This window comes from Heterodontus francisci, chromosome 29 (assembly GCF_036365525.1).
Source record: "Heterodontus francisci isolate sHetFra1 chromosome 29, sHetFra1.hap1, whole genome shotgun sequence".
Taxonomy (NCBI): Eukaryota; Metazoa; Chordata; class Chondrichthyes; order Heterodontiformes; family Heterodontidae; genus Heterodontus; species Heterodontus francisci.
Window position 1 is genome coordinate 64223156 of NC_090399.1, and position 27288 is coordinate 64250443.

Genomic DNA, 27288 nt, shown 5'->3' on the forward strand with positions numbered 1-27288 from the left:
TGGTCCAAAAAAACCATCACATACACGCTCCAGGAATTCCTCCTCTACAGTATTATTGCTAATTTGGTTTGCCCAATCTATCTGTATATTAAGGTCACCCATAATTACAGTTGCCCCCTTATTGCATGCATCACTAATTTCCTGTTTAATTCCATCCTTTACATCACCACTGCTGTTTGGGGGTCTATATACATCCCCCACCAACATTTTCTGCCCCTTGGTGTTTCTTAGCTCCACCCATACAGATTCCACATCAGGATTCTCTGAGCTAATATCTTTCCTCACTATTGTATTGTTTTCCTCTTTTACTAACAACGCTACTCCATCTCCTTTCCCTTTTTGCCTGTCCTTCCTAAATATTGAATACCCTTGGATGTTCAGTTCCCATCCTTGGTTACCTAGCAGCCATGTCTCCATAATCGCCACTATATCGTATCCATTTACATCTATTTGCGCGGTTAATTTGTCTACCTTATTGCAAATATTCCGCGCATTGAGACACAATGCCTTTAGGCTTGTCTTTTTCACATTCTTAGTCATCTTAGCATTATTTCGCACTATGGCCCTATTCGTTTCTTGCCCTTGATTTCGATGCCTTCGACTTTTGCCTTTTTGTTTCCTGTCTTTCATTTCTATCCTTGTTTCCTCCTCCTCAGTCTCCCCACTCAGGTTCCCACTCCCCTGCCATTCTAGTTTAAATCCTTTCCAACAGCACTAGCAAATGCCCCCCAAGGATATCAGTTCCGGTCCTGCTTGGGTGTAACCCATCCCGATTGTACAGCTCCCACCTTCCCCAGAACGGGTCCCGATGTCCCAGGAATCTAAATTCCTCCCTCCTGCACCATTTCTCCAGCCACGCATTCATCTGGTCTGTTCTCCTGTTCCAGTACTCACTAACACGTGGCACAGGAAGTAATCCTGAGATCACTACCTTTGAGGTCCTGCTTTTTCATTTAGCTCCTAACTCCTTAAATTCATCTTGCAGGACCTCATCCCTTTTTCTACCTATGTCGTTGGACCGACATGTACCACGACCACTGGCTGTTCTCCCTTCACCTTCAGAATGTCCTGCAACTGCTCCAAGACATCCTTGACCCAAGCACCAGGGAGGCAACATACCATCCTGTCATCTCGTTTGCGGCCACAGTAACTCCTGTCTATTCCCCTTACAACTGAATCTCCTATCACTATGGCTCTTCCAGTCTTTTCCCCCCTGCTGGTGCCACAAGCTTGGCTGTTGCTGCTTTCCCCTGGGAGGCCATCCCCCCCAACAGTATCCAAAGTGGTATATCTGTTTGAGAGGGGGATGGCCACAGGGGACTCCTGCACTACCTGCCTGCACCTACTACTCTGCCTGGTGGTCACCCATCCCTTTACAGCCTGTGCAGCCATTACCTGCGCTGCGACCACCTCGCTAAACGTGCAATCCACAACGTCCTCAGCATCGCGGATGCACTGCAATGAATCCAACCACAGCTCCAGCTCCATAATGCGGGTAGCCAGTAGCTGCAGATGGATACACTTCCTGCACACAAGGTTGTCAGGGACACTGGAAGCGTCCCTGATTTACCACATAGCGCAGGAGGAGCATATCACGGGTGCGAGCTCTCCTGCCATGACTTAACTTTAGATTACTTAGTTACCCCCTATCAAAAATACTAATTACAGTGGGGCCTTGTTCTACTCCAAACACTACCCACTACAATCTAAAGTCCTTAATAAATTGCACTAATTTAAAAAAAAACACACTTTACTAGTCGTCACCTTGTCACTTCTACAGTAGGTTTTGAGGTTTTCCCGAAAAAAACTTCCCTTTTTTTAAAGCTATTTAAATGCACTAACAGCTTTTACTTACCCAATCACCTTGCATATTTCCTGTGATGTCACCCTAAGTCTTTTTTTCCTATTTGGAATTTCAGCGCGCAGAGACACAGAGAGAAACAGAGCCTGCCACTGCTCTGGTCTTCAGGTATAAAGGGCCTCAAGCCCCACTCTCTCCTTTTCAGATCCCACTCAGGATGTGATTCCTCCCAGATCTGCCTGCCGCTGCTCCGGTCCTCAGGTAAACCCACTGTACCACTCTCCCGCACGAGCTCGGAATCAATCCCAAACTAAACCTACTGTCCCACTCTTTACAATTAGCTCTGAATCAATCCCAAACTAAACCCACTGTCCCACTCTTTCCAATTAGCTCTGAATTAATCCCAAACTAAACCTACTGTCCCACTCTTTCCAATTAGCTCTGAATCAATCCCAAACTAAACCTACTGTCCCACTCTTTCCAATTAGCTCTGAATCAATCCCAAATTAAACCTACTGTCCCACTCTTTCCAATTAGCTCTGAATCAATCCCAAACTAAACCTACTGTCCCACTCTCTCCGATTAGCTCTGAATCAATCCCAAACTAAACCTACTGTCCCACTCTCTCCTATTAGCTCTGAATCAATCCCAAACTAAACCTACTGTCCCACTCTTTCCAATTAGCTCTGAATCAATCCCAAACTAAACATACTGTCTTGCTCTTTCCAATTAGCTCTGAATCAATCCCAAACTAAACCCACTGTCCCACTCATTCCAATTAGCTCTGAATCAATCCCAAACTAAACCTATTGTCCCACTCTCTCCTATTAACTCTGAATCAATCCCAAACTAAACCTGCTGTCCCACTCTTTCCAATTAGCTCTGAATCAATCCCAAACTAAACATACTGTCTTGCTCTTTCCAATTAGCTCTGAATCAATCCCAAACTAAACCTACTGTCCCACTCATTCCAATTAGCTCTGAATCAATCCCAAACTAAACCGACAGTCCCACTCTTTCCAATTAGCTCTGAATCAATCCCAAACTAAACCGACTGTCCCACTCTCTCCAATTAGCTCTGAATCAATCCCAAACTAAACCTACTGTCCCACTCTTTCCAATTAGCTCTGAATCAATCCCAAACTAAACCTACTGTCCCACTCTCTCCTATTAGCTCTGAATCAATCCCAAACTAAACCTACTGTCCCACTCTCTCCTATTAGCTCTGAATCAATCCCAAACTAAACCTACTGTCCCACTATTTCCAATTAGCTCTGAATCAATCCCAAACTAAACCTACTGTCCCACTCTCTCCTATTAGCTCTGAATCAATCCCAAACTAAACCTACTGTCCCACTCTCTCCTATTAGCTCGGAATCAATCCCAAACTAAACCTACTGTCCCACTATCTCCTATTAGCTCGGAATCAATCCCAAACTAAACCCACTGTCCCACTCTTTCCAATTAGCTCGGAATCAATCCCAAACTAAACCTACTGTCCCACTCTTTCCAATTAGCTCTGAATCAATCCCAAACTAAACCTGCTGTCCCACTCTTTCCAATTAGCTCTGAATCAATCCCAAACTAAACCTACTGTCCCACTCTCTGCTATTAGCTCGGAATCAATCCCAAACTAAACCTACTGTCCCACTATCTCCTATTAGCTCGGAATCAATCCCAAACTAAACCCACTGTCCCACTCATTCCAATTAGCTCTGAATCAATCCCAAACTAAACCTACTGTCCCACTCTCTGCTATTAGCTCGGAATCAATCCCAAACTAAACCTACTGTCCCACTATCTCCTATTAGCTCGGAATCAATCCCAAACTAAACCCACTGTCCCACTCATTCCAATTAGCTCGGAATCAATCCCAAACTAAACCCACTGTCCCACTCTTTCCAATTAGCTCGGAATCAATCCCAAACTAAACCGACTGTCCCACTCTCTCCAATTAGCTCTGAATCAATCCCAAACTAAACCTACTGTCCCACTCTTTCCAATTAGCTCTGAATCAATCCCAAACTAAACCTACTGTCCCACTCTCTCCTATTAGCTCGGAATCAATCCCAAACTAAACCTACTGTCCCACTATCTCCTATTAGCTCGGAATCAATCCCAAACTAAACCCACTGTCCCACTCTTTCCAATTAGCTCGGAATCAATCCCAAACTAAACCTACTGTCCCACTCTTTCCAATTAGCTCTGAATCAATCCCAAACTAAACCTGCTGTCCCACTCTTTCCAATGAGCTCTGAATCAATCCCAAACTAAACCTACTGTCCCACTCTCTCCTATTAGCTCTGAATCAATCCCAAACTAAACCTACTGTCCCACTCTCTCCTATTAGCTCGGAATCAATCCCAAACTAAACCTACTGTCCCACTATCTCCTATTAGCTCGGAATCAATCCCAAACTAAACCCACTGTCCCACTCTTTCCAATTAGCTCGGAATCAATCCCAAACTAAACCTGCTGTCCCACTCTTTCCAATTAGCTCTGAATCAATCCCAAACTAAACCTACTGTCCCACTCTCTCCTATTAGCTCTGAATCAATCCCAAACTAAACCTACTGTCCCACTCTCTCCTATTAGCTCGGAATCAATCCCAAACTAAACCTGCTGTCCCACTCTTTCCAATTAGCTCTGAATCAATCCCAAACTAAACCTACTGTCCCACTCTCTCCTATTAGCTCTGAATCAATCCCAAACTAAACCTACTGTCCCACTCTCTCCTATTAGCTCTGAATCAATCCCAAACTAAACCTACTGTCCCACTCTCTCCTATTAGCTCGGAATCAATCCCAAACTAAACCTACTGTCCCACTATCTCCTATTAGCTCGGAATCAATCCCAAACTAAACCCACTGTCCCACTCTTTCCAATTAGCTCGGAATCAATCCCAAACTAAACCTACTGTCCCACTCTTTCCAATTAGCTCTGAATCAATCCCAAACTAAACCTACTGTCCCACTCTCTCCCATTAGCTCTGAATTAATCCCAAACTAAACCTACTGTCCCACTCTCTCCGATTAGCTCGGAATCAATCCCAAACTAAACCTACTGTCCCACTCTTTCCAATTAGCTCTGAATCAATCCCAAACTAAACCTATTGTCCCACTCTTTCCTATTAGCTCTGAATCAATCCCAAACTAAACCTACTGTCCCACTCTTTCCTATTAGCTCGGAATCAATCCCAAACTAAACCTACTGTCCCACTTTTTCCAATTAGCTCTGAATCAATCCCAAACTAAACCTACTGTCCCACTCACTCCTATTAGCTCTGAATCAATCCCAAACTAAACCTACTGTCCCACTCTCTCCCTTTATCTCTGAATGAATCCCAAAATAAACCCACTGTCCCACTGTCTCCCATAAGCTCTCAAACATCTCAAATATGTCCACTCTCCCACTCTCTCGCATTAGCCTTGAATCAATCCCAAACTAAAGTCACTGTCTCACTCTCTCCCATTAGCTCTGAATCGATCCCAAACTAAACCCACTGTCCCACTCTATTCTAACAGTCCTTTATCAATCCCAGATTAAAGTCACTGTCTTGCTCTCTCCCATTAGCTCCGAATCAATCCCAAACTAAATCCACTGTCCCACTCTTTTCCATCAGTCCTTTATCAATCCCAGAATAAAGTCACTGTCCCACTTTCTCCCATTAGCTTTGAATCAGTCCCAAACTAAACCCATTATCCCACTCACTCCCATTAGCTCTGAATCAATCCCAAACTAAACCCTCAGCCCCACTCTTTCCAACATCCCTTTATCAATCCCAGAATAAACCCACTATCCCACTCTCTCTCATTAGCTCTGAATCAATCCCAAACTAAATCGACTGTTCCGCTCCCTCTCATTATCCCTATATCAATCCCAGGCAACAAACACTGTCCCACTTTCTCCCATTAGCTCTGAATCATCTCAAATCTACCCCATCTCCCACCATCTCCCATAAGCCCCGAGTCAATCCCAAACTGAACCCAATGTCCCACTCTCTCCCATTAGCTCTGAATCAATCCCAAATTAAAGCCACTGTCCTGTTCTCTCCCCTATTCCTGTATCAAGGTGAACCGAATCCCATTGCTTCGCTCTCTCCCATCGCCCTGTATCAGTCATAAACTAATCCCACTGCTGCACTCTGTCCTCACAGCGCTTTACCAGTCCCAAACTAAAGCCACCGCCTACTCTCTCCCAATAGCCTTCTATCAAACTCAAAGTAATCCCACTGCCCTGCACTTCCCATAGGCCTGTAACAATCCCTAACTAATAACACTATCCCTGCTCTCTCCCCACAGCCCTGTATCAATTGCTAATAAATCCCAATGACACGTTTTTCCTATACTCTGTATTGATTCCAAATTAATTCCACTTCCTCTCTCTCTCTCTCTGTCTCTCCTGCTGTCGATCTCGAGGATTAGTAAACTCTTGTGTTTTCTGAAATGTTGGGCTGCCCCGGAGCATGAAGTAAACTGTTTTGGAACTTGCAATGTTTGTTAATATTTTTCATTGCGGTGTCCGCTAATCTTACTGATATAGGATTTAAAAGGCAAAGACGAACAGCATCCATCATCATTGTAAGCAAACACAACTAAGGCAACTCTGGAATAAAAGCAAAATACTGCAGATGCTGGAAATCTGAAACACAAACAAGAAATGCTGGAAATACTCAGCAGGTCTGGCAGGATCTGTGGAGAGAGAAGCAGAGTTAATGTTTCAGGTCAGTGACCCTTCATCAGAACAGTTCTGAACTGAAACGTTAACTCTGCTTCTCTCTCCACAGATGCTGCCAGACCTGCTGAGTATTTCCAGCATTTCTTGCTTGTGTTTAAGGCAACTCTAAGCCACATTGAAGAATCCTACCAGAAGCCCTGACCACCACGGAATGCGTAATGGTAAGAACCGTTGATGGGGCTCAATGAACGCTGAGGTCGTGGCCAAGATGATGATCACCAAACCTAAAACAATTTGCAAAATCTGCGGATGAGAAACAAAACTAATCAGGAGAATCAATAATGAACGGGCCAAGAATTGAGTTGAATAACAGACTCTCAATGGTTAAAGAGGGCATTGGGCAACTGAAGTGGGCAACCGCTTGCAGGAGTCGAGGGCAGGGTGGGAGTCAGTGGCGGGGAGAAACTGTTGTGGTTGAGTGCACGGTGAATGTGCGGTGGATTAACATAAACCGGACTCCCTCCAAAAATGGGAGATGAAAACTAATCACGTGATGAATTGATTGCAGCAAGGAATCTTGCTCTCTAAACCTTAGTGAATGGAAATTAAATCTGCAGTGGATTGGAAATGATTATATAGGAATTAGCATTGAAATCTACAATGGATTAACACAATTTATTTAGGAAGCGACACATAAGATACAATGGATTGATAACAATTATCCAGGAAAGCACGCATAAATCGGCCATGAATTCATATAATTCATACAGAAATTAGTCCATTAAATTACAATGCATTGATAATATTGACATAGGAATGGACAACTAAATCTACAACGAATTGATAAGGTTTCCAAGGAACGGGCTCTGAAATCAACAATGAATTAATAACAATTATAAAGGAATGGACATTAGTTTACAGTGGATTGACAATAAGCAGAAAGAGATGGATATATACATCTACAAAAGATTGAAATATATCCGATAGGAATGAAAATGTAAATCTATAATGGATTGCTGGTCTTTCTACAGAAATAGACATTTAAATCTTCAATGGATTTATAGCAGTTATATCGAAATGGACATCGAGATCTACAATGGATAGCTAGCGTTTAAACTAAAATATACCATGGAGTGATAGCATCCATATAGAAATAGACATTTAATTCTAGAATGTATTAATACTTTTATATAGTAAGGGACACTGGAATATACCATGGCTTGATAGCGTTTAGAGAGAAATAGAGATTTACTTGTTCAGTGGATTCGTAGCTTTGATATAGCAACAGACACTGAAAACTACAATGGATTGAAAGCATTTATATAGGAATAGATTCTGAAATTTACAATGGATTCATGTAGTTTATACAGGAATGGTCATGAAATTCTACAATTAGTTGCGAGTGTTTATGAAAGTATGGACTGTGAAATGTGTAATGTATTGCTAGTGTTTATTTGGGAATGGGCACTGAAATATACAATGGAGTTATAGTGTTTATATCAGAATGGACACTGAACACAATAATGGATTGATAATGTTCAGATAAGAATGGAACCTACACTTGAAAATGGATTGGTAACTTTGATATAGTAATGGACATTAATTCTAAATGCATTGAGAGGGTTGATATAGGAATGGACACTGCAAACTGCAACGGATTGATAATGTTTAGATAGGAATTGATACTGAAATATATGACGGATTGCTGACGTTTATATAAGAATGTATACTGAAATATGAAATGGATTGATAGTGTTTCTATAGGAATGGACACTGTAATCTGCCATGGATTGATAACGTTTAAATGGAATGGAAAGTGAAAACTACAATTTATACAGTAGTCGACACTGAAATATACAATGGATTGCTTACATTTATACAGGAATGGACATTGAAATAGTGTTATGATTCTGTCTTTTTTTTCCGGGAAGAATGCGGTGTGCCTTTAAGGCTGGAAAAAGAGCCATACTGCTTTAAGGCAGCAAGCTCTAAAGAATGAATCATAAAATCTCCATTCATATATAAATTCCTTGGATACAGCCATTTGGAGACTGCAATTCAAAGGGTGCATTCTCGTTACCTTGGAGACAGCCACTCAGACTGAATATCGAGAGATACATTTGTTACAATTTAATTTTGAACTGGCTTATAGTGCAAACAGCCTGTTCTAACAGGGGACACAGGCAGGCAGCTGTGTGTTAGCACCTGAAAGGAGAGCTCTCAGATCATTTGAACTGCATTGCAGCAGCTTATTCGGGAGCAGAGAGTGCGAGCGAGTGATCAGCTGGGAAGGTCAGTTTCAATTTAAACTTAATTTCCTTTTGTTTTCGGTGGACCAGGGGGCTTCTGGGTAAGTAAAAAGCCTATATATTTGGGCTCACTAGGGGAAGGCAGCAGTAGCCAGGTTCATGGCACCGTGGCTGGCTCTGCTGTTCGGAAAGGCGGGAAAAAGAGTGGAAGGTCTATAGTCATAGGGGATTCAATTGTAAGGGGATTAGATAGGCGGTTCTGTGGTCAAAAACGAGACTCCCGAATGATATGTTGCCTCCCAAGTGCACGGGTCAGGGATGTCTCAGATCGGCTGCAGAACATTCTGAAGGGGGAGGGTGAACAGCCAGTTGTCGTTGTGCACATAGGCACCAATGATATACGTAAAAAACGGGATGAGGCCCTACAAGCAGAATTTAGGGAGTTAGGAGCCAAGTTAAAAAGTAGGACCTCAGAGGTAGTAATCTCAGGATTGCTACCAGTGCCACGTGATAGTCAGAGTAGAAATGAAAGAATAGTCAGGATGAATGCGTGGCTTGAGAGATGGTGCAGGGATGAGGGGTTCAGATTTTTGGGACATTGGGACTGGTTCTGGGGGAGGTGGGACTATTACAAATTGGACGGTCTACACCTGGGCCGGACTGGAACCAATGTCCTTGGGGGTGCTTTTGCTAACGCTGTTGGGGAGGGTTTAAACTAATGTGGCAGGGGGATGGGAACCAAATGAGGAGATCAGTGGACAGTAAGGAGGTAGTAACTAAAGCCTGGAAGGAACTAGATAATGAAGTCAGCGTGACTAAGGAAAAGAGTAGGCAGGGAGCAGATGATGAACGCAATGGGACTGGTGGTCTGAGGTGCATTTGTTTTAATGCAAGAAGTGTAGTAGGTAAGGCAGATGAATTTAGGGCTTGGATTAGTACCTGGGAGTATGATGTTATTGGTATTACTGAGACTTGGTTGAAGGAAGGGCACGATTGGCAACTAAATATCCCAGGATATCGATGCTTCAGGCGGGATAGAGAGGGAGGCAAAAGGGGTGGAGGAGTTGCATTACTGGTCAAAGAGGATGTCACAGCTGTGCTGAAGGAGAGCACTATGGAGGACTCGAGCAGTGAGGCAATATGGGCAGAACTCAGAAATAGGAAGGGTGCGGTAACAATGTTGGGGCTGTACTACAGGCCTCCCAACAGCGAGCGTGAGATAGAGGTACAAATATGTAAACAGATTATGGAAAGATGTAGGAGCAACAGGGTGGTGGTGATAGGAGATTTTAATTTTCCCAACATTGACTGGGATTCACTTAGTGTTAGAGGTCTAGATGGAGCAGAATTTGTAAGGAGCATCCAGGAGGGTTTTCTCGAGCAGTATGTAAATAGTCCAACTCGGGAAGGGGCCATACTGGACCTGGTGTTGGGGAATGAGCCCGGCCAGGTGGTTGAAGTTTCAGTAGGGGACTACTTTTGGGAATAGTGATCACAATTCCGTAAGTTTTAGAATACTCATGGTCAAAGACGAGAGTGGTCCTAAAGGAAGAGTGCTAAATTGGGGGAAGGCCAACTATACCAAAATTCGGCAGGAGCTGAGGAATGTAGATTGGGAGCAGCTGTTTGAAGGTAAATCCACATTTGATATGTGGGAGGCTTTTAAGGAGAGGTTGATTAGCGTGCAGGAGAGACATGTTCCTGTGAAAATGAGGGATAGAAATGGCAAGATTAGGGAACCATGGATGACAGGCGAAATTGTGAGGCTAGCTTTGAGGAAAAAGGAAGCATACATAAGGTCTAGGAGGCTGAAGAAAGACGAAGCTTTGAAAGAATATCGGGACTGTAGGACCAATCTGAAACGAGGAATTAAGAGGGCTAAAAGGGGTCATGAAATATCTTTAGCAAACAGGGTTAAGGAAAATCCCAAAGCCTTTTATTCATATATAAGGAGCAAGAGGGTAACTAGAGAAAGGATTGGCCCACTCAAGGACAAAGGAGGAAAGTTATGCGTGGAGTCAGAGAAAATGGGTGAGATTCTAAACGAGTACTTTGCATCGGTATTCACCGAGGAGAGGGACATGACGGATGTTGAGGTTAGGGACAGATGTTTGATTACTCTTGGTCAAGTCGGCATAAGGAGTGAGGAAGTGTTGGGTATTCTAAAAGGCATTAAGGTGGACAAGTCCCCAGGTCCGGATGGGATCTATCCCAGGTTACTGAGGGAAGCGAGAGAGGAAATAGCTGGGACCTTAACAGGTATCTTTGCAGCATCCTTAAACACAGGTGAGGTCCCGGAGGACTGGAGAATTGCTAATGTTGTCCCCTTGTTTAAGAAGGGTAGCAGGAAAAATCCAGGTAATTATAGACCGGTGAGCCTGACGTCAGTGGTAGGGAAGCTGCTGGAGAAGATACTGAGGGATAGGATCTATTCCCATTTGGAAGAAAATGGGCTTATCAGTGATAGGCAACATGGTTTTGTGCTGGGAAGGTCATGTCTTACCAACTTAATAGAATTCTTTGAGGAAGTGACAAAGTTGATTGATGAGGGAAGGGCTGTAGATGTCATATACATGGACTTCAGTAAGGTGTTTGATAAGGTTCCCCATGGTAGGCTGATGGAGAAAGTGAAGTCGCATGGGGTCCAGGGTGTACTAGCTAGATGGATAAAGAACTGGCTGGGCAACAGGAGACAGAGAGTAGCAGTGGAAGGGAGTTTCTCAAAATGGAGACGTGTGACCAGTGGTGTTCCACAGGGATCCTTGCTGGGACCACTGTTGTTTGTGATATACATAAATGATTTGGAGGAAAGTATAGGTGGTCTGATTAGCAAGTTTGCAGACGACACTAAGATTGGTGGAGTAGCAGATAGTGAAGGGGACTGTCAGAGAATACAGCAGAATATAGATAGATTGGAGAGTTGGGCAGAGAAATGGCAGATGGAGTTCAATCAGGGCAAATGCGAGGTGATGCATTTTGGAAGATCCAATTCAAGAGTGAACTATACAGTAAATGGAAAAGTCCTGGGGAAAATTGATGTACAGAGAGATTTGGGTGTTCAGGTCCATTGTTCCCTGAAGGTGGCAACGCAGGTCAATAGAGTGGTCAAGAAGGTATACGGCATGCTTTCCTTCATCGGATGGGGTATTGAGTACAAGAGTTGGCAGGTCATGTTACAGTTGTATAAGACTTTGGTGCGGCTACATTTGGAACACTGCGTGCAGTTCTGGTCACCACATTACCAAAAGGATGTAGATGCTTTGGAGAGGGTGCAGAGGAGGTTCACGAGGATGTTGCCTGGTATGGAGGGCACTAGCTATGAAGAGAGCTTGAGTAGATTAGGATTATTTTCATTAGAAAGACGGAGGTTGAGGGGGGACCTGATTGAGGTGTACAAAATCATGAGAGGTATAGACAGGGTGGATAGCAAGAAGCTTTTTCCCCAGAGTGGGGGATTCAATTACTAGGGGTCATGAGTTCAAAGTGAGAGGAGAAAAGTTTTGGGGGGGATATGCGTGGAAAGTTCTTTACGCAGAGGATGGTGGGTGCCTGGAACGCGTTGCCAGCGGAGGTGGTAGACGCGGGCACGATAACGTCTTTTAAGATGTATCTAGACAGATACATGAATGGGCAGGAAGCAAAGAGATACAGACCCTTAGAAAATAGGCGACATGTTTAGATAGAGGATCTGGATCGGCGCAGGCATGGAGGGCCGAAGGGCCTGTTCCTGTTCTGTAATTTTCTTTGCCTTCCTTCAAAGAACAAAGAACAATGTAGTCTGTTTATTTATTATTATCTCTCAAAATTCTCCAAAAAAATCAAGCCAAAACAGAGATCTCTGATAATTTAAATCGAAGGAAGGGAAGTTAGACTGTGACAATCTTCTATCCCTCAAAAATTCTAAAGCCAAATTGATTCATTTAAAAAATGTTTGCAAGTTGTTAATTGATGAAATTCATCACTGGAGAAGGAAAGCATCACTTCCAGCCGGAATTAGATTGCAGACTATTCTACTGTTGAAGAACCTTTTTTCCCCATCGGACAGCTGTGAGGACTTCAAGCAACATTGGACTGTTCCACATCCGGCAGGAGCATAAACCTGCAATGTCGCTATTTTTTCTATTTTAAATGTTGTTTATGTCTCAGTCATGTTTAGTTTTCCAAATTAAACAGTTAATTTGTTGATTTAAAGACACCTGGTTTGGTCAGCCTCATTCAGGGGTTAATAGATGGTACAATCCGGCTGGGTCTTTCTTAAATTTAGAAAGTTTAAAATGATATGTAAGGCAATCTGCGGAGGGACAGGATTGAATTAAAAGTGCATTTCTCCCACCACAATCAGAATCGTATATTTTGATTGGCGGCTTTGACTGGAGTGGTTGGTCGTAACATATTAATTGGGGGCTCGTCCAGGATTTGAATCATATCTTAATTGGGGGCTCGCTCGCAGTTGGATGATATTTAATTCAGTGGCTCGCATATGGGATCAGAATCAGACTAATTTGGAGGGCTCGCAGTTGGAATCATAGTAATTACTTGTCTCTGGGTTAACATATTTAAATTGGGCTCCTGTGTTTGGCATCATATTAATTGCTCTCAAGTCTGGAATCATATCCATTGGAAACTTGATTGTTGGGATCTAAATCTAAGGCCAATTATAAAGAAATTAAAAGAACCAGGATTCTTGTATAATAAGGTACAGTCGATACCATTGTTATGGCATAAGTGTTATGGCAGCAGCGTTTTTGGGAAAGCAGAATGTTTCCCTGAGTGACTTGATAACTTTAACTAAGGACAAATTAAAAGAATTGGCAGCAAATTTGGGGTTGGAATTGAAATCAGGAGACAAAAAAGCAGCGATAATTGACATAATAACCGAACATCTGGAATTAGAAGAAGATGATGATGATGATACAGATGAAGGGCAACATGAGGAACAAGAAAGGGAATATGAGAGACATGAAGGTAGTAGGTCCCAGAGTGATGCAGTGGAATTGGCTAGGATTCAGTTAGAAATGAAAAAACTTGAGGCAGAAAAAGAATTTTAAAAACTTGAATTGGAAGACAGGGAGAAAGAGAGGGAATTTAGGCTAAAAGTGATAGAGCTAAGACAAAAGGGTCAGGATGAATCTGAATTTAGATCAGGACCCAGTGAGAAGTTGTTTAAATTTATACAGGCTCTTCCTAAGTTCGAGGAAAGGGATGTCGAGGCATTTTTCATATCTTTTGAAAAAATAGCTAAACAGATGAAATGGCTGAAAGAAAGCTTGACATTGCTCTCTGCAGCTGTTCAATGGCATCCTTGACCCTGGCTCTGGGGAGCTTAACCTTGTAGGTTAAGACACTTCATGTACTTATCGAAATAATTTTTTTTAAATGCTAAGAAGGTTTCTGCCTCGACCATCCTTCAAGTAGTCAGTTCCAGATCCCCAACATCCTCAAGGCAAAACATTTCCCCTCTAACCCCCTCTAAACTTCATACCTCTTATCCTAAGTCTATGCTCCCTAGTTAGGGACCCCTCAACCAAGGGGATTTGGGCCTTCCTATCCAGTCTATTCAGACCCTAAGTAATTTTAACAACTCAATTAGTGTCCTTTCAGCCTGTTCCACTCTACAGAAAACAAACCTAGCTTATCCAATCTTTCCTCAGCCAACATCTTTGTAAATCTCCTCTGTACTCTCTCGTGCAATCACATTTTTTTCTATAATGAAGTGACCAGGACTGCACTCAGTACACCATTTGTGGTCTAATTAGTGTTTTATACAGTTCCAGCAGAACCTACCAGCTCCCATATTCTACGCCAGGTCTTGTAAGGAAAATATCCCATATGCCTTATCGACCTGTCCAATGCCTTCAGGGGTCTGTGGACATGCACTCCAAGATGCTCCAGACCTCTCAGTATCCTACCATTTATTGGGTATTCCTTGCCTGTTGACCTTCTCCAAATCCATTACCTCCCACTTCTCCAGACTGAACTCCATTTACAACTATTTAGCCCACCTGACCAGTCCATTGATATCTTCCTGCAATCTACAGCTTCCTTCTACATTCTCAACTACATGGCCAATGTTTGTATTGTCTGCAAACTTCTTATCCAGACTGTGTACATTCAAGTCGAATTTCTTTTTATTCATTCATGGGATGTGGGTGTCACTGGCTAGACCGGCATTTATCGCCAATCCCTAATTGCCCTTGAGACAGCGGTAGTCAGTTGCCTTCTTGAACCACTACTGTTCTTGGGGTGTAGGTGCACCAACAATGCTGTTATGAGGGAGTTCCAGGAATTTGACCCAGCAACAGTGAAGGAATGGCGATGTAGTTCCAAGTTAGGATGGTGTGTGGCTTGAAGGGGAACTTTCAGGTGGTGGTGTTCCCATGCATCTGCTGCCCTTGTCCTTCTAGGTGGTCGAGGTTCGGGTTTGCAAGGTGCTGTCGAAGGAGCGTTGGTGAGTTACTGCAATGCATTTCGTCGATGGTATACACTGCTGCCACTGTGCATCGGTGTTGAAGGAAGCAAATGTTGAAAATGTGGATGTGGTGGCAATGAAGCGAGTTGCTTTGTCCTGGATGGTGTCGAGCTTCTTGAGTGTTGTTGGAGCTACACCCATTTAAGCAAGTGGAGTGTATCCCATCGCACTCCTGACTTGTGCTTTATAGATGGTGGACATGCTTTGGGGAGACAGAATGTGAGTTACTCGCCGCAGGATTCCTAGTCTCTGACCTGCTCTGGTAGCCACAGTATTTATGTGACTGGTCCAGGTCATATTCTGAAGGTCGATAGTGGGGGACTCAGTGATGGCAATGGCATTGAACATCAAGGGGAGATGGTTAGATTCTCTCTTGTTTGAGATGGTCATTGCCTGGCACCTTTTTGGCGTGAATGTTTCTTGCCACTTATCTACCCAAACCTGGATGTTGTCCAGGTCTTGCTGCATATGGACACAGCCTGCTTCAGTATCTGAGGAGTCACAAATAGTGCTGAACATTGTGCAATCGTCAGCGAACATTCCTATTTCTGACCTTTTGATGGAGTGAAAGTCATTGATGAAGCAGCTGAAGATGGTTGGACCCAGGACACTGCCCTGAGGAACTCCTGCAGTGATGTCCTGGGAGTGAGATGAATGAACTCCAACAACCACAACTATCTTCCTTTGTGCTAGGGGGTGACCCGAGCCAGCAGAGAGCTTTCCCCCTGATTCCCATTGACTTCAGTTTTTCTAGGGGCTCCTTCTTGCCATACTCAGTCAAATGCTGCCTTGATGTCAAGGGCAGTCACTCTCACCTCACATCCAGAGTTCAGCTCCTTTGTCCATATTTAGCCCAAGGCTGTAATGAGGTCTGTAGCTGAGTGGTCCTAGCGGAACCCAAACTGAGCTTCACTGAGCAGGTTATTGCTAAACAAGTGCCATTTGACAGCACTGTTGACGACACCTTCCATCACTTTGCTGAAGATTGAAAGTAGAATGATCGGGTGGTAATTGCCCAGATTGGATTTGTCCTGCTTTTTGTGGACAGGACATAACTGGGCAATTTTGCCACATTGTTGGGTAGATATCAGTTGTGTAGCTGTACTGGAAAAGCCTGGCAATGGGTATGGCTAGTTCAAGAGCACAAGTCTTCAGTACTGTTGCCGGAATATTGTCAGTGCCCATAGCCTTTGCAGTATCCAATGCCTTCAGTTGTTTCTTGATATCACGTGGAGTGAATTGGATTGGCTGAAGACTGGCATCTGTGATGATGGGAACCTCAGGAGGAAGCCGAGATGGATAATCCACTGGGGACTTCTGGTTAAAGATGGATGCAAATGTTTCAGCCTTGTCTTTTGCACTTATGTGCTGGGCTCCCCCATCATTAAGGATGGGGATATTTGTGGAGCCTCCTCCTCCTGTTAACTGTTTAATTGTCCATCACCATTCATGACTGGATGTGGCAGGACCTTAGATCTGATCAGTTCATTGTGGGATTGCTTAGCTCTGTCTATCGCATGCTGCTTCCACTGTTGGCATGCTAGTATTGCTGGGTTGTAGCTTCACCAGGTTGACACCTCATTTTTAGGTATGCCTGGTGCTGCTCCTGGCATGCCCTGCTATATTCCTCTCTGAATCAGGGTTGGTCCCCCGTCTTGACGGTAATGTTAGAGTGGTGGATATGTGGGCCTGAGGGTACAGATTGTGGTTAAATACAATTCTGCTGCTGCTGATTACCTACAGCGCCTTATGGATGCCCAGTTTTGCATTACTAGATCTGTTCGAAATCTATCCCATTTAGCATGGTGAAAGTGCCACACAACAGGATGGTGGGTATCCTCAATGTGAAGACGAGACCTTGTCTCCACAATGATGTGTGGTGGTCACTCCTACCAATACTGTCATCGTTAGATACATCTGCAACAGGTAGATTTGTGAAGGTGGAGATCGGGTAGGTTTTTCCCTCTTGTTGGTTCGCTCACCACCTGCCGCAGGCCCAGTTGAGCAGCTATATCTTTTCAGACTCGGCCAATTCGGTCAGTAGTGGTGTTACCGAGCTACTCTTGGTGATGGACTTTGATGTCCACCACCCAGTGTACATTCCATGCCTTTGCTACTCTCAAGTGTTTGGTGTCCAACATGGATGATTAATCAGCCAGTGTGCGGGGGGTAGGGGAGTGGGTGCTGCTGTTGGTGGGAGCATGTGTGATGATCAGCAGGAGGTTTCCTTGCCCATTTTTGGCCTGATGCTATGAGACTTCATGGGGTCTGGACTCGATGTTGAGGACTCTCAGGCACCTCCCTCCCCACTGTATACCACTGTGCTGCCACCTCTGGTGGGTCTGTCCTGCCGGTGGGACAGGACATACCCAAGTATGGTGATGGTGGTGTCTGAAATATTGTGAACTATGATTATGAGAGTATGACTATGTCAGGCTGTTGCTTGACTAGTCTGTGGGACAGCTCTCCCAACTTTGGCACAAGTCCCCAGATGTTAGTGAGGAGGACTTTGCAGGATTGGCAGGGCTGGGTTTGCCAATGTTGTTTCCGGTGCCTAGGTCGATGCTTGGTGTTCTTTCCAGTTTCATTCCTTTTCATTGATATATAGTACAGGATGCAGGGGATCTAGTACTGAACCCTGTGGAACCCCTTTGGAAGCAGCCTTCCAATCATAAAAATGTCAGATGAACATTATCTTTTGTTTCCTGCCTCTGAGCCAATTTTGGATCCAACTGGCCACTTTCACTTGGATTCTATGGGCTTTCACTTTCGTGACTAGACTGTCATGTGGGCCCTTCGTAAAAGTCTTGCTAAAATGCATATAGACTATATCAAATGCACTGCTCTCATCGACCATCCTTGTTACTTTCTCAAAAAAAGTTAATCTTTTAGTCAGATACAACCTTCCCTTAATAAATCCCTGCTGACTGTCTTTGATTAAGCTTTGCCTTTCTAAATGAAGATTTATCCTGTCTCTCAGATTTTTTCCCAGTAATTTTCCCATCACCAAGGTTATACTAACAGACCTGTAATTACTCGTTTCATCCCTTTCTCACTTTTTAAACAAAGATGCAACATTAGCTGTCCTCCAGCACCACACCTGTAGCCACTGAGGATTAGAAAATAATGGTCAAACCCTCTGTTATTTCTTCACTTGCTTCCCTTCATAGCCTGCCATGTATTTTGTCCAGGCCTGCGGATTTATCCCCTTTCAAAGATGTTAAACCGCTTAATCCTTCCTCTTCATCTAATATTTCACACGCCTCCTCCCTAACTGCAATGTCTGTAACATCCCTCGCTTTTGTGAAAACAGACACAAAGTATTAGTATGAACCAAAATAACACTAACAGGCAGCACAGTGGCACAGTGGTTAGCACCACAGCCTCACAGCTCCAGTGACCCAGGTTCGATTCTGGGTACTGCCTGTGTGGAGTTTGCAAGTTCTCCCTGTGACCATGTGAGTTTCCACCAGGTGCTCTGGTTTCCTCCCCCAGCCAAATACTTGCAGGTTGATAGGTAAATTCCCCCTAGCGTAGGTAGGTGGTAGGGAATATGGGATTACTGTAGGATTAGTATAAATGGGTAGTTGTTCGCCAGCACAGACTCAGTGGGTCGAAGGGCCTGTTTCAGTGCTATATTACTCAGAATGGACACAGCAACATACCATTATTTTATAGTGCTGATATATGAATGGATACTGAAATATGCAGTACATTGTGTAATATTAAATATTCAGAGTAAGGAAGAACAGCAACCTGTGATGATAAAATGTCTTTAGTGTCGAATATTTGGCCCAAAATATTTCACCAGGCACAGTGAAAAGAAATAGACACAAGCTAAAGAAAGTGATTTTCGTAGTCTGTCAGCAAGGGCTTGGTCAAAGAGATGGATTATAATGAACTGTGTAATGGGTAGAGTGGCAGAATTGCTGATAGAGGGAATTCCAGAGATTGTGTCCTCTCTCATATCTTCACATAAACCTGCTTGCTTTCCAGAAAATATTAAAATTTATGACATGTCAGATGTTTATGACACCAATTAAGCTCCTGATGTGTTGATTTTGTACCGTTGTCTCAATTTCTTGTGAAATAATGTAAACAAATGGAACATCGAAACACAATGTCTCTAAATACTCACTGAGCCACAACAGAACATGATTTTTTGGAATACTCACAGAGGAATACCGTAGCTTTCCATCAAGACCATAGTCTTTGGATTTTCTTTTACCTAAACAAATTTTCAAAGAATTGAAAATAATTCTGCATTTCACCACAAAAAGGTTGATTAGGGCAGTAATATTTCTATCAGCAATGATGCATGTGGTTTTATTCAAAACCTTTCCAGTGTGTGAAGAACTAGAATATTAACATAATATATCTGAATTATTATCTAGTGATCGCGTCTACCCTGAGGCACAGTGTGGCTTTCGTGCAGAGAGATCGACTATTGACATGCTGTTCTCCCTTCGTCAGATACAGGAGAAATGCCGTGAACAACAGATGCCCCTCTACATTGCTTTCATTGATCTCACCAAAGCCTTTGACCTCGTCAGCAGACGTGGTCTCTTCAGACTACTAGAAAAGATCGGATGTCCACCAAAGCTACTAAGTATCATCACCTCATTCCATGACAATATGAAAGGCACAATTCAACATGGTGGCTCCTCATCAGAGCCCTTTCCTATCCTGAGTGGTGTGAAACAGGGCTGTGTTCTCGCACCCACACTTTTTGGGATTTTCTTCTCCCTGCTGCTTTCACATGCGTTCAAATCCTCTGAAGAAGGAATTTTCCTCCACACAAGATCAGGGGGCAGGTTGTTCAACCTTGCCCGTCTAAGAGCGAAGTCCAAAGTACGGAAAGTCCTCATCAGAGAACTCCTCTTTGCTGACGATGCTGCTTTAACATCTCACACTGAAGAATGCCTGCAGAGTCTCATCGACAGGTTTGCGTCTGCCTGCAATGAATTTGGCCTAACCATCAGCCTCAAGAAAACGAACATCATTGGGCAGGATGTCAGAAATGCTCCATCCATCAATATTGGCGACCACGCTCTGGAAGTGGTTCAAGAGTTCACCTACCTAGGCTCAACTATCACCAGTAACCTGTCTCTAGATGCAGAAATCAACAAGCGCATGGGTAAGGCTTCCACTGCTATGTTCAGACTGGCCAAGAGAGTGTGGGAAAATGGCGCACTGACACGGAACACAAAAGTCCGAGTGTATCAGGCCTGTGTCCTCAGTACCTTGCTCTACGGCAGCGAGGCCTGGACAACGTATGCCAGCCAAGAGCGACGTCTCAATTCATTCCATCTTCGCTGCCTTCGGAGAATACTTGGCATCAGGTGGCAGGACTATATCTCCAACACAGAAGTCCTTGAAGCGGCCAACATCCCCAGCTTATACACACTACTGAGTCAGCGGCGCTTGAGATGTCTTGGCCATGTGAGCCGCATGGAAGATGGCAGGATCCCCAAAGACACATTGTACAGCGAGCTCGCCACTGGTATCAGACCCACCGGCCGTCCATGTCTCCGTTATAAAGACGTCTGCAAACGCGACATGAAATCGTGTGACATTGATCACAAGTCGTGAGAGTCAGTTGCCAGCATTCGCCAGAGCTGGCGGGCAGCCATAAAGACAGGGCTAAATTGTGGCGAGTCGAAGAGACTTAGTAGTTGGCAGGAAAAAAGACAGAGGCGCAAGGGGAGAGCCAACTGTGCAACAGCCCCAACAAACAAATTTCTCTGCAGCACCTGTGGAAGAGCCTGTCACTCCAGAATTGGCCTTTATAGCCACTCCAGGCGCTGCTTCACAAACCACTGACCACCTCCAGGCGCGTATCCATTGTCTCTCGAGATAAGGAGGCCCAAAAGAAAAAAAAAAAAGAATATCTGAATTATTATCTAGTGATCTATTTATCTGATCTATCCCTCCACATATCCATTAATCCATAAACCGTCAAACCACCGATTTATCAGCAGGTCAGGCAGCATGTGTGGAGAGAAAAGCAGAGTTAATGTTTCAGGTTGGTGACATCTCATCAGAACAGATCTGATGAAGGGTCACTGACCTGAAACGTTAACTCTGCTTCTCTCTTCACAGATGCTGCCAGACCTGCTGAGTGTTTCCCGCACTTTCTGCTTTTATTTCAGATTTCCAGTATCCGCAGTGTTTAGCTTTTATTTATATCACCGATGTATCAAACCCCCCCATCCATATAGCCATCCATCCATCCATTCCTCTGTGTCTTTCTGTCCGTCCATCTGCCTATCTATCTGTCGGTCCACCTCTCTGTATGTCTGCCTATCTATCTATCGGTCCACCTCTCTGTATGTCTGTCTATCTATCTATCGGTCCACCTGTCTGTTAGTCTAACCAACTATCTATCTATCTGTCTCGCTGTCCATCCATCCATCATCTATCTGTCTATCTGTCTGTATGTCCATCTATCTATCTATCCATGAGAAGGAATGCAACTCATGATCCTTATTTTTATTTGCTCTTTGTGTGTGACAATATTGGAAGGGCAGTATTTATTGCCTCCCCCTTGATGCCACAAGGGCTTTAAGGGTGTAATGCTGGCCTTTTACCAACATAAGAGACCATAACCACCAGCTCGCGAAAAATAACGGCATTACAATCACTGAATCCCTCGTCATCACTTTGGAAGAGATTCCCATTTACCAGAAACTAAGCTGCACCAGCCACATAAATGCTGTGGTTATGAGAGTAGGTCAGATGCTGGTTATTATGCAGTGAGTAGCTTATCCCTGAATCACCAGATGCCTCACTACCAACTCCAGGAAACAAATCAGGAGTTTGATGGAAACATTTCCACTTGCCTGGATTGGTGCTGCTGCAACTACACTCAAGAATCTCAGCACGGTCTCAGACACAGCAATCCACTTGATCAGCAGCCCAGCCACCACGGTGAACATCCTCTCACTCTATCTCTGCCTCCACTTGGCTGTAATTTGTACTAGGTAATGACTGAGTTCTGAGTGCGTGAAAGTTCTAGTAGAGGAGGATTCAACATAATCTTGGAGTACTCACCTGAACGAGGGTAAGTCTCTGTTGAATTTTCCACCACCATTGGCTGTATCAATGCTGGGTCTGCTTCGGCCCTGAAGCCTGCAATTCGGATTTCATTTCCATCAGGCACATCATGAACCTGCAAAGATAACGCTAATGGTAAAGCTCTGCAAAGTGCCTCGGGGATTGTGACATCTGCACAGTGTAAGTTTCTGAACCAATGCTGAGATTCCCAGACTGTAATCCATTTTTCCTCCACCTGTAGTTATTCTATTCCGTCGCGGGGATAGAATCTATGATGTTAGCTCGCTGAGTACCATTATCTCAGGTGCTTCCTTGACACATCTGAGCATCAACTCTTCCAACTTGGAGTAGCAACAACTTTCATTTGTATTGCACCTTCAACCTCCTATAAAGAGCCCAACAGGCTTCACAGAAGTGGACCGAACCAAAAATGGCTCATAGCCAAAGAAGCGTCCATCAAGAACACTGATCTCAGAAGGAGAAAAGGAGTGTGTTAAAGGAGGAGGAAGTAAGAGATATGTGGAGAGGATAACTGAGGGAATTTCAGAGCCTGGGACCAAGGCAGTAGAAGGCCTAGCTGCCAATTATAGGGAAAAGGTAGTGGGGGTGCACAAGAGGTCAGATTTGAAGGAACGGAGAGTTTGAACTGATTATAAGTTTACACATCCCAGATGTTGTGCAGAAGACACTGGAAGGGTCAATACAGGTGAGATTGTCAGTTACTTTGCTTTGAAATAGTGTTTTTGCTGATTTTTCTTATTCTTATCACAACTTTTCGTGGTGGGTTACCGAACTCATGGCACAAAAAGAGAAATTGCTGGAGATACTCAGCAGGTGAAGCAGCCTCTGTGGAGAGAGACACAGTGTCAATGGTTCAAGTCGATGGCCTTTCGTCAGCACTGGTAGATGTCAGATCAGTATTGTTCATACTTCATTCTATTCATTGTGAGGGGACGCAAGGAGAGAATACAAAGCCTGATTGACATAGATTGAGTGCGAAGTCAGGAATTTGGTTCACGTGGTAAGTTCTTCCCAATTTAAATTTAGATTAAGAGTCAGACTCAGACATAGAACTTTCAAAGTGCAACGATCCTTCACTGTAGAATACACAAAAAGCATCCCAAGAATACTTGAAATAAAGATGTTAAAGGAAGGGGAGGGGGGCGGGGAACTTAAACAATTACAATCACGAGGGAAAGGGTACTGGGGAAACTATCAGAAGTAAAGGCTGACAAGTCCCCTAGACCTGATGGCCTACATCCTCGAGTCTTAAAAGAAGTGGCTGCAGAGGTAGTAGATGTTTTGGTTGTGATCTTCCAAAATTCTCTAGATTCTACAAAGGTCCCAGCGGATTGGAAAATCACAAATGCAACACCCTGTATTCAAGAAAGGAGGGAGACAGAAAGCAGGAAACTGTAGGCCAGTTCGCCTATCATCTCTCATAGGGAACATGCTAGAATCCATTCTGAAGGAGGTAATAGCAGGACACTTAGAAAATGATAATGCAAGCAGGCAGAGTCAACATGTCTTTGTGAAAGGGAAATTGTGTTTAACTAACTTATTCGAGTTCTTTGAGGAATTAACAAGCAAGGTGATGAGCATGGCTAGAGGATTGGTTCGCAAACAGGAGCAGGGAGTAGGATAAATGGGTCATTTTTGCGTTGGCAAGCTGTTACAAGTGGAGTGTCACAGGGATCAATGCTGGGACATGAACTAATTTCAATCAATATCAATGATTTGGATGAAGGAAAATATGTGTGGTTGCTAAATTTGCTGATGACACAAAGATCAGTCGGGAAGTAAGTTGTCAAGAGGACATAAAGAGTCTACAAAGGGATTTAGATAGGTTAAATGAGTGATTAAAATTTGGCAGATGAAAGTGTGAGAATTTGTGTTCTTGTCCACTTTGGCCGAAAGAGTAGAAAAGCAGCATTTTATTTGGAAGGAGAGCGACTGCAGAACTCTATGGTACAGCGGGTTTCCTGGGACATGAATCACAAAAATTTAGGATGCAGATACAGCAAGTGATTAGGAAGGAAAATGGAATGTTGTTGTTTATTGTCAGGGGAATCGAGTATAAAAGTAGGGAAGTTTTGCTACAGCTGTACAGGGCCTTGGTGAGACTACATCTGGAATACACTGTGTACAGTTTTGTTCTCCTTTCTTAAGAAAGGATATCATTGCATTAGAAGCAGTTCGGAGAAGGTTAACTTGACTGATTCCTGGGATGCAGGGGTGATCTTACGAGAAAAGGTTGAGCAGGTTGGGCATGTATCCACTGGAGTTTCGAAGAATGAGAGGTGATCTTATTGAAACATAGAAGATCCTGAGGGGGCTTGACAGGGTGGATACTGAAAGAATATTTCCCCTTGTGGGAGAGTCTAGAACGAGGCGATACAGTTTATAAACAAAGTGTCTCCTGACAACGCAGAACATGAACAGAGCGATCACGGATGTCATCAATGTGTATTAACCATGTCAGTATGAATGCGTGCAGGCGCATGCATGACATCACCACGTAATGATGTCATCACGCAATGATGTCATCACCCCTCAATAACCATCTTCATTCACCGGTCTCCATTCACCTGAACAGTACCCTGCTCCACCTGCCATGCTGCTGCCTTCCCTCAGCCACTCGCTCCTCCTGTCCGCTTCCCCCACCTCAGCTACTCGCACCCCGCCCACCCCGCCACTGGCCAATCCACCCGTCTGCCACTCGTTCCAGGCCTCCCAGCTTCCCCCTCTCAGCCATTCGCTCCCATCCTCAATGCTTTCTCCACACCCCTCCCCATCCCCACCGGCTGTTTACCTCCCTCATCCACTCGCTCCAGACCTCGTCACTGCTCCCCTCTCCCCTGGGCCGATAGTTCCCCGCTCCTCGCTTCCCTGCTCCTTGCTTTCCCCCCCATCACAACTCCCCTCTCCAGCCGCTTGCTCCCCGCTTACCCCGTGCCCTCCAGCCCCTCCTCCCGGCCTCTTGCTCCAACGTCGCCCCCTCACCCTTTGCGACCCACCTTGCTTCTTCGGGCAGTGTGGCAGAGAATGATCGATCGGAGCCAGCGGCTGGAGTGGGCGGGGAGCAGGCAGCCGGAGAGCGGGGTTGGTGGGGGGGAAGCGAGGAGCGGGCTATGATCGGCCGAGAGGGGGAGCAGTGGCGAAGTCTGGAGCGAACTGCTGAGGGGGGGAACGGCTGGTGGGGGTGGGGGAGGGAGACAGCGTTGAGGGCAGGTGTAAATGGCTGAGACGGGGGATGCTGGGAGGCCTGGAGAAAGTGGGTAAGGGAAGCTAGTGGGGAGCCAGCGGCGAAAAGAGAGGCACAGGAGGGAACGGCAAAGAGAAGTGCAATAGCAGGAGGGAGTGGGGGACTCCAGGGGGTGGGATGGAGGCGGAGATGGTAGCCATTGAGGGGATTTTGGGTTGAATTTGTTTTTTGTGATAAATTGAGCAGCGCCATCTTTAATCCTGGCAACTGACTGAAATGAGGCAGACAATGAGATTTCAGTGGAAGAGGCTGCGTTTGTGCATGTGCTATTACTGCGCCACCTAGTGCTTGCATTGTCAGCAAACACAGCCATTTATAAAGGGGTTTCCTGTTTAAGACTGAGATGAGGAGAATTTATTTTCTCTCAGAGGGTTGTTAGTCTGTGGAACTCTCTTCCACAGAGATTAGTGGAAGCTGGGTTATTGAATATATTCAAGGATGAGTTTGATAGATTTTTGATGGTCAAGGGTTGGGATTGGGGGTGCGGAGTCAGACAGGAAAGTGGAGTTGAGGCCACAATCAGATCAACCATGATCTTATCGAATGGCAGAGCAGGTGTGAGGGGCCGAATGGCCTACTCTTGCTCCTAATTCTTACGCTCTTGTCTCCAAAGGTTGTTAAATATAGAACATCTTCTCGTTCTGGTGATCATTATTGACCTGAAAAAGATTGAACTCTGTTTCCCTCTCCACAAACACTGCTTGACTGACTGAGCACTTCCACCATTTTCTGTTTTTATTTCTGATTTGCGGCACCACAAGCATTTTGCCTGTGTTCAGCATATATAACCTCTGGGTTGTGGGTTAAGCACTGTAATATCAAACAATTGCAAATAATAAAACACACTATTGGAGACTGCTTGAAGGAGCACTGGAGATAGCTAAACAAACAGAGCAGTGAATCAGTCAGCACCCCACGATAATCATTCTCTGCCCAATGCTAAATAAGATTAGTGTAAGCAGAGCCCCAAGACTGAGGCAAAGCAAAGGAGGCCCATTCACCCTCCACACCTTCTCATGAACAAAACAGGCTCATTCTGATAATAAAAGCAAAATACTGCAGATGCTGGAAATCTGAAATAAAACCAGCAAGTGCTAGAATTACTCAGCAGGTCAGGCAGCATCTGTGGAGAGAGAAACAGGATTAATGTTTCAGACCTGTGGCCTTTCCTCAATCAGATCTGAATTTGGGCGATTGTACACATTGGCTGATTTCCAATTTGCTGCCAGTTGTCACTTTGCCGGATTTTCCTTTCCGTAGGAAGATTGTTAATACGATATCACCCATTTTACATTGTCACTCACAGTAAAATCAATCCCTGCCATCAAACACTTGGGAGGATGTCTCAATTGAAAATGCCTGCAATGTTGAGAAGTCTATTTTGCCAGGAATTTTCACATTCAGTGCTGTTTGTTTCAGAGGTCCAGCTAAGTAGCGAACAGACCCGATTAACTCACCTCCCTTGTCTATGCACACAGTACAAAGAACAAAGAACAAAGAACAGTACAGCACAGGAACAGGCCATTCGGCCCTCCAAGCCTGCTCCGATCTTGATGCCTGTCTAAACTAAAACCTTCTGCACTTCCGGGGTCCGTATCCCTCTATTCCCATCCTATTCATGTATTTGTCAAGATGCCTCTTAAACGTCGCTATCGTACCTGCTTCCACCACCTCCCCCAACAGCAAGTTCCAGGCACTCACCACCCTCTGTGTAAAGAACTTGCCTCGCACATCCCCTCTAAACTTTGCCCCTCGCACCTTAAACCTATGT

The 27288-nt window shown here is 44.5% G+C and overlaps 1 protein-coding gene across 1 annotated transcript in view; it reads right to left on the minus strand.

The window, feature by feature from the left end:
* Window positions 1–27288, minus strand: part of LOC137345887 (uncharacterized) — a 97309-nt gene that overhangs the window by 29643 nt on the left and 40378 nt on the right. Inside the window, exons 5-7 of the mRNA XM_068009132.1 lie at window positions 22250–22367; window positions 19372–19424; window positions 6668–6781 (exon numbers count right to left, since the gene is read on the minus strand). Of these exons, the coding sequence (XP_067865233.1) occupies window positions 6668–6781; window positions 19372–19424; window positions 22250–22367 (285 nt within the window). The remainder of the gene's footprint in view (window positions 1–6667; window positions 6782–19371; window positions 19425–22249; window positions 22368–27288) is intronic.